The sequence below is a fragment of the Xyrauchen texanus genome, chromosome 31, assembly GCF_025860055.1.
Source record: "Xyrauchen texanus isolate HMW12.3.18 chromosome 31, RBS_HiC_50CHRs, whole genome shotgun sequence".
Lineage (NCBI taxonomy): Eukaryota > Metazoa > Chordata > Actinopteri > Cypriniformes > Catostomidae > Xyrauchen > Xyrauchen texanus.
In genome coordinates this window covers 10,748,969-10,766,909 of record NC_068306.1, presented here as the reverse complement: position 1 = coordinate 10,766,909, position 17,941 = coordinate 10,748,969, and the positions used below count along the sequence as shown (strand labels likewise).

At 40.1% G+C, this 17,941-nt stretch overlaps 1 protein-coding gene across 5 annotated transcripts in view; it reads left to right on the top strand.

Annotated features, from left to right (window-relative positions):
* LOC127625066 (CUGBP Elav-like family member 4) overlaps positions 1 to 17,941 on the top strand; it is a 134,360-nt gene that overhangs the window by 23,639 nt on the left and 92,780 nt on the right. For all 5 annotated transcript variants that reach the window (XM_052100129.1, XM_052100127.1, XM_052100126.1 and 2 more), the window contains exon 2: positions 14,854 to 14,936. In XM_052100129.1, the coding sequence (XP_051956089.1) occupies positions 14,854 to 14,936 (83 nt within the window). The remainder of the gene's footprint in view (positions 1 to 14,853; positions 14,937 to 17,941) is intronic.

Here is a 17,941-nt window from a genome sequence, read left to right as displayed (position 1 = left end):
TGATGTTGTCAGGTGTAAATGGAATTATCTTCAATGGGATAGTGATCCGATCAGTAAAAATGCATGACATGACCAAGTGTATATAGGCCCTAAAATTATTATTTTTTATTTCATTTTCTTGTTTTAAGCATAAACCCCACGAGTTAATATCTTATGCCATTCTGCTTCTCAAATAATTATTTCTCATTTTAAGGATGTTTAGCCTGTATATTTTTATGGGAAAATAAGACAAATATACTATATATATTTTTGCCATGCTCTAATTACATTATTTTCATTCATAAATCACTTTGTATAAAATCATCTGCCTTATGAATAACTGTTAATGTGATGACGTAATTAAACTGAGACTGAAACATTACTCCTATTGTCACCATGTAAAGTACATGGTTCAATTTAGGGTTAGAGTCATGACTAAGACTATAGCAGGCTGAGCGAATCTACTAGTCAGTGTAATCCCTGGTTTCCACCCATTGAAAACAATTGCGGGTGCACGTTTGATAAAATGTCTGTTTACTTATATTGTGTGCATTTCGTGTGTCCTTGGAGTTGATTGCTGCTCCATGTTAGCTTTAGTAAATGTCTTAATTGTGTTAAATTGGTAGAAAAGCTGGCAGATTAGAGCCCATTAATGAGCGTTTTGTGAGCAGGCGTATTCCCGGGATGGCACTTTTGTTGGGTTGGCAGGCAAGAAGGGAGAGAGTACACAGGCGTCACCTTGAAACTCAAAAACACTAGAGAAACAGGGCATTGTGTCTCTGCTGAAAAGAGGTACACATCGCTCTATCTCTCTCTCTTTATTTTTCTTTCTCGCTCTTCCTCTCCATCTGAGCGGCAGATAAGCTTGCAGAGGGAGAGTTTAAAGGACTCTCTCCATTTGTGTATAAATAGCTTAGGATGAATTATTGAGGGACCCAGGGTTACTAATAATCCCCCTGGACTCATCCGACAATGACACACAAGATAGAGGGAAAACAATTACACAAGGTTTCTCCTGAGAAGGACTGGATAGGGGAACGGAGGAGGAGGGGTGAAGGGGGGTGTGGGGGTGAAGATGCCACAGAAGACCCTCACGGGCTTCCTATCTTGGCTTATAAAGCCAATTAAGTTGTGGAATCAATTGGCCTATGAGCGGTCCTGGAAAGAGGAAGCGTAATGATTCATACCCTCCTCTCGGAACATCCCATCCTTTTTGTCCACGCAGGCAGGAGGACAGCTGGACACTGATGAGACTGGACAAGGTGACAGCGGGGAATATTAAGAAGCTGTTTGTGCCTGCTGGTGTCAACGCAAGGATGGCACCGCAAGGGTGAGGGTGCAGACACACAGACCGGTCACCCTGCCACACATTGCTTGCTTTCGGAAGGCGGGATTCTATGCACTAGCCTGTCTCTGTGTCCATGCAGTAGTGATGGGAAGTCTTGCTCACAGTTCGTTTCAAAGAGCCAATGCAAACAATTCAGCAGTTCTTTTACTTTACATGTTCCCTGAAATCCTGGTACGGCATATTACTTGCTCTAAAACATTTAAATTAAGCCATACTGGATGTTTGTGCATATTGCTGTTTATTAATTTTTTTTAAGTTTGAAGTTTTATTTATAATGGTCATATCTGATAACATCGGATTGTGAAAAATTGGGGGGTTGTGGACCGTATGTGCCAGGAACGGCAGCCGGTGGAGTTTCTGGTGCCCACCTAGGGTAAGATGGTGCCCCTGTTGTAGGGAGTACGTTGTTATTATTATGCAGACTACATAATAACCATATAGAATCAGAATCAGAATGAGCTGTATTGCCAAGTATGCTTCCATATACAAGGAATTTTTCTTGGTGACAGAAGCATCCAGTGCACAAACAATACAAAAACAAGACAGAGATAATAATAATAATATTTTATAACAATATATATTGTAATGCAGAAGAAGTAGGATGTGTTAAATTATATAATTGACTAGGCTGTGTAGTGCACGTAATTATAGTATAGTTTTTAACTGTTCATGAGATAGCCTGAGGGAAAATACTGTTCTGGTGTTCAGTGCTCTGTAGCATCGGCTAGAAGGCAACAGTTCAAAAAGGTAGTGGGCTGGGTGAGTGGGTTCCAGAGTGATTTTTCCAGCCCCTTTTCTCATTCTGAAAGTGCACAGTCCTTGAAGGGAGGGCAAATGGCAACCAATAATCCACTCAGCAGTCCGAACTGTCCTTTGTAGTCTTCTGATGTCTGATTTCATAGCTGAACCAAACAAGATAGTTATTGAAAGGCAGAGGACAGACTCAATGACTGCTGAGTAGAACTGGATTAGCAGTTCCTGCGGCAGGTTGAACTTCCTCAACTGGTGAAGGAAGTACAATCTCTGCTGGGCCTTTTTCACAATGAGGTCAATGTGGGTCTCCCACTTCAGATCCTGTGAGATGGTAGTGCCCAGGAACTTGAATGACTCCACTGCTGCCACAGTGCTGTTTAGCCACAGTGTTGTTTAGAATGGTGGGCGGGGTCAATGTTGGGGTGTTCCTAAAGTCCACAATCATCTCCACTGTTTTGAGCATGTTGAGCTCCAGGTTGTTATGACTGCACCAGTGGGCCAGCTGTTCAACCTCCCTTTTTTATGCAAACTAATTGTAATGTTGGATGAGGCCGATGACAGTAGTGTTGTCTGCAAACTTCAGGAGATTGATAGAGGGGTCCTTGGTGGTGCAGTTGTTGGTATACAGGGAGAAGAGAAGTGGGTAGAGCACACATCCCTGTGGGGCACCAGTGCTAATCGTACATGTGCTGGTAATGAATTTCCCCAGTCTCACTAGCTGCTGCCTGTCCGTCAGAAAGCTAGCGATCCACTGGCAGATAGATGTGGGAACAGAGATCTGGGTTACTTTATTCCATAGGAGAGCTGGGATGATAGTGTTGAAAGCCAAACTGAAGTCTACAAAAAGATCCTTGCATATGTCCCTGGTCTGTCCAGACATTGCAAGATATGATGCAATCCCATGTTGACCTTATCATACATAGACCTGTTTGCCCTATAAGCAAATTAAAGGGGATCTAGAAAGGGTTCAGTGATGTCCTTCAGATGGGCCAACACCAGTCTCTCAAATTACTTCATGAACACAGACATCAGAGCAATGGGTCATTGAGTCCTTTGATCTTGGTTTTCTTTGGGACAGGGATGACAGTGGAGCGTTTGAAGCAGCACGGAACTTCACACTGCTCCAGTGATCTGTTGAAGATCTGTGTGGAGATGGGGGCCAGCTGGTCAGCACAGGAGTTTAGACAAGTGGGTGAAACACCATATAACTCCACTATGTGATCCTCTCTGAACAGCTAAAAGCCCGCCAGATGTAATGCACTGTGTGGAAATTGCTTCACTCTGCCAGGTTTCTGTGAAGCATAAGGCAGCAGAGTTTGAAAAGTCCTTGGTTGTTCTAGTGAAGAGATATAGTTCATCCGTTTTTTTAGGAAGAGAGCAGAGATTCGCTAGATGAATACTCTACAGCACTGTTCAAAAGCCGCGTTGTCAGAGCTTGACCAACACACCGGCTTACTTTCTTCACTTGCGTCTCATAGCACTCTTAAACAACAGCTGCAATGCCAACTAAAATGTCCAGCAAAACTTCTGAAAAAGCAAAAACAGGGAAAAGATTGTCTGGTATGTGCTGTTGATTGTTCAGCAGTTCTTCTCTGGTAAAACTGATTGGAAAACAATTACTAAACACAGGACAAACAAACAAAAACAACAAAAGAATTGGAGAGCTCCACACCGAGGCGGCCATCTGCAGTGCCATCTTCATAATCAGGGAAGAGTACCGGTCAATAATACTACATTGAAGATAAATAACACCAAGAATTTGATATTTGGTATTTGCTATTTTTAAGTTCTTTTATTTACTTTATTTTAATTATAATTTTTTTCCTTCACCTGTACTTCTTGTCTTAACGAGTGATAGTATTCATACATTGTTGGATCTGTGTAATGTTGTTCATCTTATTGAACATTTATATTGAAAGATCTGTTTTTCAATAAACAAATCCACAGTTTCAGCACAATGTGTGGACTTTTCAGATGACTCCTTCCTACCGTATGAAAAATATCCAATATCAATGTTAAATTAATGATCTGGAACGATTTCACCGTGTGTGTGTGTGTGTGTGTGTGTGTGTGTGTGTGTGTGTGTGTGTGTGTGTGTGTGTGTGTGTGTGTGTGTGTATTTAAAGCTGCATGTTTTCTGCATTGTCTGTCATCTCTTAGTGGAAATTATGTTTTAATTACACATTTAAATTGAAACTTTATTTATGTAAACCTAAGCCAAACCATGTGTGTCGATAAAATCGTAATAAAATCAAGTCGTAATGAATGGATACATTTTGTGAAGTGGTTCTATTGATTAATTGTAAAGAGCTGACTCCAAAGAACAAATCATTAATGACTTGGACATTGCTACTATTGCAATGTTGTATCAATATTAATACAATAATATTGCAATTCTTTGGGTAGTGTATTGTAACTCAAAACTGTAATATATTTAGATTTGTACTCATTTCTCATCCATCTTCATTGGACTTTGGTGCTTTTTACCAGTTCTGGACTTCTTGTTTTATTTCATCATACAGAATATCTCGTCAGTGTTAGTATAAAAAAGGGAAAAGATCATTGTTGTTATTATAGCATGATAATAAGTTATAGATTAAATTATTAGCTCTGTGTTAACATTTCAGTCTAATAGATATAACTAATGTGTATGTTGGCCACAGTATATGAGTGATGGTCTTTTTTAAAAATATGAATGTGAAAATTGTATCTAAAAAATGGACTCGAGAAGATCGATACTATATTGTGAACTAAAATATTAATATGCTTGATTATATACTGAAATAATGATATTTTCTTCTTAACTCTATCAGGCAGTGTTGTCATTTTACGATCACCCTAACAGACCAAATCCTCTGAGCCTACATGTGGGCAGCTGTTTATTTGTGAAATGCCAAGAGATGTGGCATTCTTGGGTTTGATTATTCATGGGATTTGGCCACATGTTTTCATAAACCTTGTCTTAACGCCTCTGCGCTCTCCTTGCGTGACATTTCGCTAACAAGCTCTCTATATTAAACACACTCCAGCACATCTTTGCTCTAACAATACTACGGGTATATTTGTTAAGCCAAGTATATTTTTTGCCCTTTTTCTAGTTCAACCTTCAGTTCTTGTATTTCAGAGTTTGGCAGACAGGCTTATCCTTGATACTTCAGTGTGGCCCACAGAGCCAGGATGTAATTGACTGCCTACTTCTGAACACTAAACAGCTGAATTTTCTATTATCTGTTCAAAAGGTGATGTAAATTCAATTAAATAAGGCTTGAGGGAATTAAGGAATGTGTGTTTGTGTATGTGCATGAGAGAGGCAGGTTTTGCCTACATTTGGTCCCCCACATCAATAATAAAACCTGATATCTGTGTGTGAAGAGTAGATAGTTGGCTTTTAATAGGCATCGGCATTGTGCGTAAATGTGTGAAATGCAGTATTTACATATTGTGTGTGTCTGTGTGTTCATACAGTCTTTTGACCATTTGGGAGAAGGGAGTGGGGTGGACTGTGTCCTAATGATGTGTTTTCTACACCATTGATTCAGTGGCTCTGCTCCACAGTAAATCCATCACATGCAACACATTAGAGCCGGTGCTTTTACGTTCGCCAATCGATTCACAGAACTTACAGCAGTACTTCTTTTCTCCTGTTCTCGGTTTTTCACTCTTCACCTTCCCTCTCGTGCTCCTCATTTTTCCTTTTTCTAATATTTTACTGGTATGGTACAATGACAAAAAAATACTGAATAAAAAAAAATTATTTTCAAAACATTTTATTACATAGCATTTACCTGATTTTCCTTTACATACCGCACCATATGTTTTTGTACCTGTATAATGGAAGGCCATAACCATGTCTTGAAAATTGGGGGGGACCACACCATTTTGGGGGTGGCGGGTCACGGGTGTTGAGGCCACATATATAATGGTCCGCTTTGGTCCTTTAATATAGTAAAGTACATTTTTGGTTTTAAAAGATGCATGTATTTTTAAAGTGCACACAGTACAAGACAAACCTTTTATCTGCATTGCTAGCAATTTGCCTGATTCACTCATCTTTTCTTTCTTTTTGTGCTATCTCAAAGAAAAGATGAATATAAATTGAATTTCTTTTCATCATTGATGTGTCTGTAAAATGACACGACTGTATCAGCTGGCTAGCAAAAAGAAAATACACAAAATGATTTACTACCATCAAGTTGTCTCTTCTTGATTTTTCCTCCCAGATGAAATGTAAACCTAACGCTGCTCTTTCCCATACAAAACAGTTCATTTAAACCTAACGCATAACAACATAAGGGTGAGTAAATGAGTAAACATTTTCCATTTTATGTGAACTACTCCTTTAAGTGGTGGCTAATTGTTTTAGCACAAACCTGACAAAACATAATCAAAATAAAATGGTCTCTTTTAAAATTAGACTATTAGGAGATGCTGTACCAAATTCAGAATTAATTTAAGACATAAAGACATTATTTAGAAAATCTTCAATTTTAAATGATTAACTAATAATATTTACATTTACAAGAATATATGACACTGTCTTTGCCAAAAACTCTAAAAAGCTACTTCACAGATTTGCTCCATTAATGTTTTCACATTCACAGTTATGAAGGACATACAAATCATGTACTGTACATGATGGTGAATTTCACCAAAAGGCGAATAGTTTGCACTCTTGGAAATTAATGTGGGTTGGTACAACATTTCAGTCATAAACAGACAGTGGTCCAATATAGCATGTTTAGTTAGATACTTACATCTCACATGACACAAACACTCTTAACCTGAAATGCTTGTGATGCGTGGTGCTGGGATAATCCACAATGTTCCTGCATTGTGTCTTAAACTTCAGTCCCACCTGCATCGATTTGTCTGGCTCTCATATGACATTGACGAGCGGTGTTAGACTAATGAGAGCGTTAAAAATGTAACTTTTTTAAAACCATTATGTTATTCCTGCAAGAACTTAATGACAATTAGACAGCGGTGCATAATGGACTGCAGCAGAACAGCAACAAGGTTAGCAATTACTGAGGGGGGGGGGCAATCTGGCCATATCTGTTTACTGGGGGGGGGGACTTGTCTCCCTCAAAGTATATTGTGGCTACGGCCCTGTAATAATGACAAAAAGAACATTTTAATCTATCTTTTCCCATTTCCTTTCCTGTTTCCTTTCCTTTCTTTGACTTTCCTTTCCTGTTTCCTGTTTTCTTTTCCCTTTTCTGTTTCCTTTGTTTTCCTTTCCTTTCCAATCTTCTTTCCCTTCTTTTCCTTTCCTATTTCCTTTCTGTTTCCTTCTCTTTCTCGTTTCGTTGCCCCTTTCCCATTTCCTGTCTTTCAGTATGCTTTATTTTCCTATCCTCTCCTTTTTATTGTCTTTTTGTCTATTTTAATTTCATTTTCCCTTTCCTTTCCTTCCTGTTTTCCTTTCTTTCCTCTCCTTTCTTATTTCATTTCCTTTCATGTTTCCTTTACCATTTTCTTTTTCCATTGCCTTTTATTTCCTTTGCGTTCCTCTGCTTTTCCTTTCTCGTTTCCTTCCTTTCTTTTCCTCTTTCCTGTTTTCTTTTCTTTCCCACTTCCTTTCCTGCTTAGTTTCTTTACTTTCCTATTTCCTTTCTTTCCCCTTTTCTCTCCTGTTGCCTTTCCTTGTCTTTGCTCTCTTGTTCCATTTCCTTGCTTTTATTTTCCTTTTCTTACCCACTTCCTTTCCTGTTTCTTTTCCTTTTCTTTCCCACTTCCTTTCCTCTTTCCTTTCCTTTTTTTTCTTTTTAGTTTCCCCTTTTACTTACTACTTGAGGAGTTCAGCTCAAATGCCATCTTAAGTTTCTTTTTTTGTCAACAATGGGAGTGAGTGGTGCAAGGGGGACCAAGTTTGGTATTAAACCCCATTAGAAATGCATCCACGACTTCCTCAAATATTCTTTCAAACTACCACTTTATTCCACTGGAATAATATCACTCAAGTAGAGGACTCATTAGTCCCAGAATCAGCTCCTGAATATTTAAGGCCTATTTTATTGAATCAAAAAAAGCTTGACGTGGTTTCGGCACAGTAATTGAAGATATCTCCCTCTCTCTCTCTCTCTCTCTCTCTCTCTCTCTCTCTCTCTCTCTCTCTCTCTATCTCTCTCATATTACCCTCAGAGCTCATATTGCTCTCTTCAAAGTGCATTTTTATTTAATCAGGGGTTTACGGCTTCCAATGAAATATTTTAAGAAGACATGTTGTTCAGAAATGGTGGCAGGTTGGAGAGATGCCTTGGATGCGCAGACCTTGGTGGAGAGTTTATTCAAATTACCCAGGGTCTGTTGGGCATGTTTGTGTTAAAGGTATTGTTCACCCAAAAATACAAATTCTGTCATTATTTACTCAGCCTTATGTTGTTTCAAACATGTATGATTTTCTTTCTTCCATGGAACAAAAAAAAGTATTTTAGGATGTTCAGTCTCAGTCAACATTCAATTGCATTGTAATGGTAAAATATTCAATGAAAGCGAACAGTGACTGAGGCTATCAGTCCCTAACATTCTGCTTAACATATCTTTTTGTGACTCATGGAAGAACAAAAGTCATATTTGGAACAACATATATGTAAGTAAATGATGACAGAATTGACATTTTTGGGTGAACTATCCCTTTAAAGGAAGGAGTGGTGAACCTTTGAGAATGTGTTGCCTATGCTCAATCTGTACCATCGTGAAACTGATACTGCACTTTTGTTGACGGTGACAGACAAGACAAGTAAAATGACATAAAAGAACATGACAGGATTGCACTCACACATACTTTTAGGACAATGAAGGTTAGATCAGCATGTATTGATCTGAATGGGACACACACACACACACACAGTAGTTAGTAGTGAGCCGGCTTACCTTTTGTACGTGTTTTTATGTGTGTGCCATTTTTGTTTGGTACACAGGTAATTATTGCCAAAACTGTCTCATTGCAGGAAAACTGCCTTTATAAAAGCTTTTTAAGAGGCATTTTTGGCCAGATGATCAATTGGATTATTCACAATGGCAAGTATAAGTAATGATAGTAATAAGCAAAAGGAGTGGGAAAGCACTTGTAATTTATTATTCATATCATGTATCTAAATTGTTATAAACGATGCCTGCACTATTCAGTTACCCTCTCCTTTACTCTCAAAAACCAGTCAACAAAAAAATGCAAAAATTAACATGGCTTTTAGTTTTTGTTCTAATGAGGTACTGAAATAAAGTTGTCTTACCACATACACAGATACTGCTAAAATCAGCACCTTACATACGTGAGACTATGAATAAATAATTATTACTGTAACTTCAAACAGGTTCTCTGCCGAATATAAATAATGGTTTATCTTTGTGTCAGTGATATAAATAGAGGTGACCTGTGGGTATAAAACGTGGACATTTCCAATTCCAGACCACAATTCCAGAGTTTTAATAAGAGAGATTCTGTGCTGGTGTTTCAAAGCATTTCAGTTCTACACTGTAATTTATGGAATCTTTTTGTTTATTGATGTTTACAAAGTGGCACACTTTGAATATGACATCATCAAAAGAATTTGACTCTATTCAAAGAAATAGAAAAACAACATGTGCCGATGTGATATACTTCTTTCATTTCAATTTAAAAGGATTCAAAATATTTTTTGTTTAATCACGCTTACAAAGATGTGCAAAGTTATAATTCTGGGCAAAATTATTCATTTTAGTAGCAAGGCCCCATGTGATTGAGAGAACTAAGTGACCAAGCACTGACTGAACACATCACAGCTTTGTTGTTGTATACTAATTGTGACACATTGCCATTTCTTTGCAGATGACAAATATTTTACGCACTTGAAGTATTTAGTCACGTAATTCCAACTTCATTTCTTTGCAGATTCAGATCTTGCAATTTCAACAACAAGGGCCCTCAAATAAGGCTAATACCTTGGGGACTTTTAGGAGCGTAAGCGTTAGTGGTTTTCTAAAATCTTACAGCACAAAGAAGACAGCTGAGTCACTTTTCATTCACTCAAAATGATTTATTTTATATTAATTACATTTTATAGCATTTTATATTAATTGTATTCTTTCTCTGTCAGTTTTCCTGCTTATTTGCTTGCCATCTCAGTATGTACTCATCTCTAGCTTTCTGTGTGTGAGGGTATGTGTGTGTCCCTTAAGGGTGTCTGCAGAAGGGGAGATAATCCCCTAGTATAGGACACTAGCGGATAGTGTTCACAGTAGCCTGGGGATTTTATCTTCTCTCTCCTTCTCCTGCATTTCTTCATCCCTTCTTTTCCCTTTTGCCAAATTTTCATCATGCATGCACCAAACCTTTCTATCTATACATTTCTGAAATAACAGTAATAAATGGAATGTAAATGAAATAAGTGAGTCACTCAAATATCTGCATTATATCAATTCACGTACATAAATAATGAATATTACCACACATCCAGTAGTGTCTGAAGAGGTAGGCAAACTGTGAATTTATGAAACCCTATAAAAATAAAACATGTACCCGGTCTCTAAAATTTATTAATTTATTAATTTATTTAGAGTACATATGTAAAAAGTGTAAGAAATATATTTTTGCCATAAAAAAAGTTCCACATGATCTTACAAAATGTATATCCCTTTGAGGGCACAGAGAAAGCTGATGTGGCCGGGCTGAAATTGAGTTTGACACCCCTGCTTTATAGTGTAATATATCACAACATTTCGAGCAAATATTAGCATTAACATTTGCATTAATACACACAAAATCCAGATCACTAACATGATTGAAACAAATCTTTCTCTTTTCCACAGTCCATATGCAAACATAAACAACCAGACTGTTCAAATATAAATGAAACTGAAAATGAGAGTATTATTTGAGCTGTGTTGAATCATTGTTTTTACGGTCGTTTAGGTTTTTAGGGTTTATGGCTTTATGATGTCATGACAAAACATTTTTACATTTGTATATAACTTTACACAGAAAATATTAGTAAGCGATTTTGTCACACTAAAATCATGTTAACATGCATATTGTTTACGTCTTATGGCTAGACCTTTGAAATAGTGAGTACTTTCACGTTTACACATTGACCCCCATTCACTTCCATTGTAACTGCCTCACTGTAACCCAGATTTTAGTTATTTTTAAAGAAGAGGATGGATGAGTTGAAATAAATTTTAGTGGTAATCAATATTTTGCTGTTGATTAAGCTTGTACTTGTATTGAACACAGAACTTTCCTTTAAGACGTTACTCAAAGACATGGCAATTTGCTCAATGCTGGACGAAAATAAAAACATCTAGAAGGAAACATTGGTGGTCCATCGGCAGTTCTGATTTGCTTGAAATGTATACTTGGCCTGAAAAGTTTGAGAGCCACTGCTCTATTTCTTTTACAAATGGTCATTCCAACTTTTGTTCGAAAATTGCTCAATAACCATCTGACTATTCTTTCTCATCTTTTCCGTTTGCCATGTTCTGTATTTTCTTCTCTCTCTCTCTCTCTCTCTCTCTCTCTCTCTCTCTCTCTCTCTCTATCTATCTATCTATCTTTTTAACGTCTTTAAAGTGCTGTCTTGACCAGACAGAAAGAAGCAATATTGCCTTTAGAGGACAAACAAATAGAGGTTCCCCATTATCTTTCAGTTCATCCCGTATATTTGTGAGTGGGTTCGTGTGTATGTGTGTGTGTGTGTGTGCTGCCGCTTGTCAAGTGGGACATGGAAGCATGCACTAGTGTCCCGCGAGAGTTCTAGACTGTTCTAGAACATGACAGACCCTCAGAGGAATGCGCCAAGCTGTCACACTGAGCTCTCCCCTACGCTAATGAGTCAGAGTTAATTAAAAAAGCCAGGCAGGACTGCAGGAGCCACACACACACACACACACACAAGGATGCACTCAACCTGCCTGGCCGGGGTTAAACACACATAGTGGACATCGGGGAAGAATACTGCTGATTCATGCTTTCAGGAGGTTTGTGTGTGTGTGTGTGTGTGTGTGTGTGTGTGTGTGTGTGTGTGTGTGCATGTGCGTGCGTGTGCGTGCGTGTGTGTGTTTAGCGTCTCTGCTGCACTGGGGCTTTTATGGGGAGACGGGGAGAAAGCTATGATGCTTGTTCACTCTGATATCCACATTTAACTTTCTCTTTTCCCCTTTTTGAGGTCATGGTTTGCGTTAAACTATTGTTAAACTATGGGTTACTATGATAAACATAGTACCCACCAAAATACTATATTTACAGCTATTGTAAATAATAACTGTGGTAACTTTGTATTAGCTACCACTGTCAAAGATGAAAGAAATAAAGCAAAGTGACACAAAGATTAGTTGCGTTGTTTGAAGAAGATCCAATATTGATTCATAAGGAGTTTATTATAGCAAAAATACTTGGGCTGGGAAATTTAACAGCAGTTAATAGTTGACTGTTTAACACGTTTAAATAATTTAATGCAATATCCTTTTTTTTTTTTTTGTCTGGTTGGTTGTTGTTTTTCACTTTCTGAAACTTCGATAATGTTTTTCTCCACTTCCTTTTGATAAAATATGCTAATATAAATTTCCAGGAGGTACACGCTCAATTTGAGTGCACATCCTAGCACGGCACAGATTGTGTGGAGCAGTGCACACTAATTCATATTTTATCTACATTTGTGAACACTGTTAGCACTTTTTGAGGTTTGTAATGAAAAAAGAAATTGCATCTTACAACAACAAATAGCGGTTTGTTTAAAAATAATGTTTGTTTTTTTAATGTGTTTTTTTTTTTCACTTACAAGTCAGCTTTGTTTATTTTATTTGCATTTTTATTCTTTACCAAAACACTTTTACAGTCTTTTGATCTTACAGCAACAAATAAGGGGTTGTTTGAAAATAAATAGTTTTGAATTTTCACATAAAATTCTGCTTTGTTTATTTTATCTGCATTTGTGAACAATATTAGCATTCTTTCCTCACCAAAACACTTGAATAACCTTTTGAAGTTTTGAAATATAAAAATATCATCTTACTGCAACAAGGGCTTGTTATTTTTATTTTACAATTTCATTTGCAATTCGGCTTCTTATCAGCATATGTGGCCACCATTAGCATGCAGGCAGAAATGTCAGCACCAGATTATCATGTTTACTCAGCATATTAGTACATTAGCATTTTTTAATATTAATAAAGGATTAGCATAAACATTAGCATCCATTAACATGCTTCTGCATATTAAAGTTTGCGTACTTCATGTACAAATGCGATGCTAATCGTTTCAGCTTTTGTTCTGTAGTTATTCCACTCAGTTCACATCCCAGTGGTTTTAGCAAAAAACTTTAGCATTTGCTTTTAGCCAGGTGAGATTAGCATTGTATGAGAGCATGTGCTGGTTTTTGGGGCAGTGTGTCACTACTAACACATACACATTGATTTTCTTACACGTTTGAGCAGATGAGAAGGTACAGGAAATGAACCTACAGTCAGTATCCGGAAGACTGTTGTCTTGTCACTCTGAATTTACAGACAGAAGCGTTAATAGAATATAACAGAAGCCCACTTAGACTGAGGAAGAGACTCCCATCCCACCTGACATGTTTGGATTTACATGACACTTTCTTTATCTCATTGTCTTTCTCTTTCCCAGTTCTCTCCATACCATACCGTTTGTTTTATGCTTATGGTTTCATCATGACGCAGGTTTCTTCATTCTCTCCTACCTGCATTTGTGTAGCTGACGTGAGTCCTGCGGGGTGACATACTATACTCTGTTTTAAACGGCATTTTTCTTATTCTCGTATAACTATTATAAAGAGTTTTAATGACGTGCGATAAATTAAGACACTACATTGACTGTTTGTACTTTTATAAATCCATTTGTCACACCGTAGGACTAATTAATTTAACTTGTGACAGTAAAAATTAAGAAATAGGCTGCAGCTAAAGTATATATTTTCGTGCAACCTTAAACATTCATACAAAATTCTAATCAAAAATCTTTCAAATGTAATTTCCATATAATTTGTCACCTGTAAAATATTTAAGGTGTGCACAACATCATTTTTAGGGATGTAAAATGTATGGATGACCATATCAGTATAAATCTCTTTTAAATTATCAACTTTGGTCTTGTTATGTAAAGTAGAACATTTCAGGATTCATTTCTTATGATTCAAGCTGTATACTCTGCCAAGTTTCAAAAGTACTGAACTGATCAATTTTCTATTGTACTCTATTATATTGTGTAGTAATTCTTTAAGTGGCTGATTTTATTAGAAGCATGAAAAATGTATGATTGGAGCTTAAATGTAAATGCTGTTTTATGAAGCCATACAAAACATTATAGATTTATATCATCAATCAAATCATTTATTGACCATGACAATATGTATAGGCTTTGGGATCAACCATAATATCTATTCTGATGCATCCTTATTATTTTTAAAGTGCATGGACAAGCAGACACGCTCTTACACACACAGTTACTTTTCAGTTACAGCTAGGTCTTGCAGCCTGAAATTAAAAGCAGGCTTGTATTTTCTTCCACAAACACACACTGTATTTGCACACACACTCTCTGTTTTTCTCTAGGGAGAGTGTTGTGTATGGCTGTAGGCATGTGTTGCTCTTCTCGCAGATCCTCTCCATATCTCTCCATGTGTCTACTACTCAAATGTAAAAACATTGTTTTTGGTCTCTCTTCATTTTGGAGAAAACAATATGAAGCTCTATTGAAACAGCCACCTGCTTGTGTCTAAAGCTCTCTTTGACTTGTCTTCAGTGTATTGCTCACTCTCTCTTATTTCCTCTTTCAGGCTGTGCCTTCCTCACATACTGTGCAAGAGAATCGGCGCTAAAAGCTCAGACCGCGCTTCACGAGCAGAAGACACTACCTGGGGTAAGTCACCACAGGCAAACCGCCACAAACACACAACAAATTACAAAAACACAAGTACATGCAATAAACACATACATATAGAACCTAAACACATGCACTTATGTACATACAAATGCAATGGCTGATTAAAAGTATACTTCACTCGAAAATGTATATTCTGTCATCGCTTACTCATCTTGGTTGTTCCAAACCCGTATAACCTGTATGACTTCGTGGAACACAAAAGTAGATATTATGCAGAATATTTGTGTCAGTCATCTTTCACTTTCAGTGTATAGAAAAACATTACAATGAAATTGCAGGGTGACTGAGGCTGAAATTATGTATATAAAAAAAAAAAAAAAGGTTTTGTCTGAAGTTTTATATAGGGTTCCCACGGTCATAGAATATCCTGGACATATCGGGGCATTTTAAAACTGTGATTTCCAGGCCTGGAAAAGTCATGGAATGTAATTACATTTTAATAGGAAATTCATGACCATTTCTATTGTGAAAGTTAATATATATATATATATATATATATATATATATATATATATATATATATATATATATATATATATACGTTTGGTTACGTATGTAACCTCCGTTCCTCGAGGGAGGAACGACACGTTGTGTCGGAGAAGCGACACTAGGGGTCTCTCTTGGCGCCGATATTCACCTCTGATCTTATTGAAAAGGGCCAATGGGAGTTGGCAGTCAGTATTTGCATACCCGCCCCGGACATACGGGTATTTAAGCGGGGCAAATCACGGAGTTCATTCAGGATTTTTCTGAGGAGCTGGAAATGGTCCGGCCACAACAGTGGCTCGGTTCAGCGACATGGCGGAGGAAAGACACAGCGTGTCATTCCCTCCCTCGGGGAACGGAGGTTACATACGTAACCAAGCGTTCCCCTTCTGTCGCTCTCTCCACGTTGTGTTGGAGAAGCGACACTAGGGGACCCATTCCAATCTTGCCATGCGCTGAACCTTGTACGTGGACCGCCGATACAGAGGCGGGCAGGGATTTCATCCAGTGACACGCATCGTCTGTACCTGGCTGCACATACCCTTCCCCAATGCCCCATAAGAACATCGGAGTCCTTCTAGTTACCCTGGGAGGGGAACAAGGCGATGTTTGCCAACATGGGAACGGGCCAGCCTGGCTGGGCCTCTTTTCTCTCTATGTTTCTCGCATAGAGCAATCACGGCCGGGGCCCTTACACGCATATAGGGAAGGGGGTCTTACCCAGACCCTGCGGAGACCACACCTGCCCTTTTTCTTGGGGATGAAAAGTGGTAGACACGTCACACGGCCGTCGTGTGGAAAGTATGGTGCGGTGGTAGATCCAGCCTCGAAAGGGGGGAGTTGCTACAGCATGGCGACCGAGGCAGCTGTAACTGCCTAAGGGAGACACGGGGGTCCGCTCGTAAGGGGACAGAACCGTGGAATTACACACAGGGGGAGTCCGAACAGGAGGCCTTCTTATTTTACCTGTGGAGCCCCTATACCAGTACGGGGTGGCCATCAGGGTACCCGCAGTGGCTTGGGTCGGCGAGTTCCTCCGCTGAACCGCGGACTCGGAGGGCTGGGGAGGAATCGACCAGGGGCCCGACTCGGAGTGGGGCGCCCTGGGAAGAAGGTGCACTACTTTACCTTGACATCAGGAAAAGGCGCTGGGTGCAAGCGATCCACCCGGCCGGTCGGTCTCACGTGTTACCGAAGTTCTATGGGCTCGGACCTGAGAAAACACGAGACGCTAACCGACTCAACGCGGAGGTTGTAAAACCTCGTGAAGGTGTTGGGTGTTGCCCAACCCGCGGCTCTACAGATGTCTGCTAGGGAGGTGCCCTTGGCCAGTGCCCACGAGGACGCAACACCCCTTGTTGAGTGAGCTCGGAACCGCAAGGGTAGGGGCACGGCCTGGGTGTGATAAGCCAGTGTGATGCGTCGACAACCCAGTGGGCGAGCCTCTGTTTGGAGACGGCATTCCCTTTCTGCCGTCCCCCAAAGCAGACAAAGAGCTGCTCAGAGCGTCTGGTGCTCTGTGTGTGGTCCAGGTAAATGCGCAGGGCGCGCACTGGACACAGCAACGAAAGGGCTGGGTCTGCCTCCTCCCGGGGCAGCGCTTGCAGGTTCACTACCTGATCTCGGAATGGTGTGGTAGGAACCTTGGGCACATAGCCTGGTCGCAGTCTTAGGATCACAGACGTATCTGCCGGACCGAACTCCAGGCAAGTGTCGCTGACAGAGAACGCTTGCAGGTCCCCGACCCTCTTAATGGAGGCGAAGCGATCAGCAGGGCCGTCTTAAGAGAGAGGGCCCTGAGTCCAACTGATTCGAGCGGCTCGAAGGGAGGTCTCTGGAGTCCTGCCAAGACTACCGAGAGATCCCAGGAGGAAACTAGGCCTGGCCGGGAGGGATTCAACCTCCGGCGCCTCTCAGGAACCTGAGGATCAGGTGCGTGCTTACCCAAAGACTTGCCGTCTACAGGATCGTGGTGGGTGGCGATAGCGGTAACGTACACCTTGAGGGTGGACGGGGACAGCCTCCTGTCCAGCCTCTCCTGTAGGAACAGAAGCACTGACCTAATCGCGCATCTCTGCGGGTCTTCGGCTCGGGAAGAACACCAATCTGCGAAAAAGCGCCACTTTAGGACGTAAAGGTGCCTAGTAGAGGGGGCTCTGGCTTGGTTGATGGTATTCACAACGGTCGCCGGTAAGCCGGCTAGCTCTTCCACGTCCCGTCCAGGGACCAGACGTGGAGGTTCCAGAGGTCTGGGCGCGGGTGCCAGAGCGTGCCCCGTCCCTGAGAGAGGAGGTCCTTTCTCAGGGGAATTCGCCAGGGAGGAGCTGTCGCGAGGAGCCTGAGTTCCGAGAACCAAGTCCGAGTGGGCCAGTAGGGGGCCTCTAACGTGACTTGCTCCTCGTCCTCCCTGACCTTGCACAGCACCGCTGCAAGAAGGCTCACTGGGGGAGATGCGTACTTGCGCAGCCCCGAGGGCCAGCTGTGTGCCAACGCGT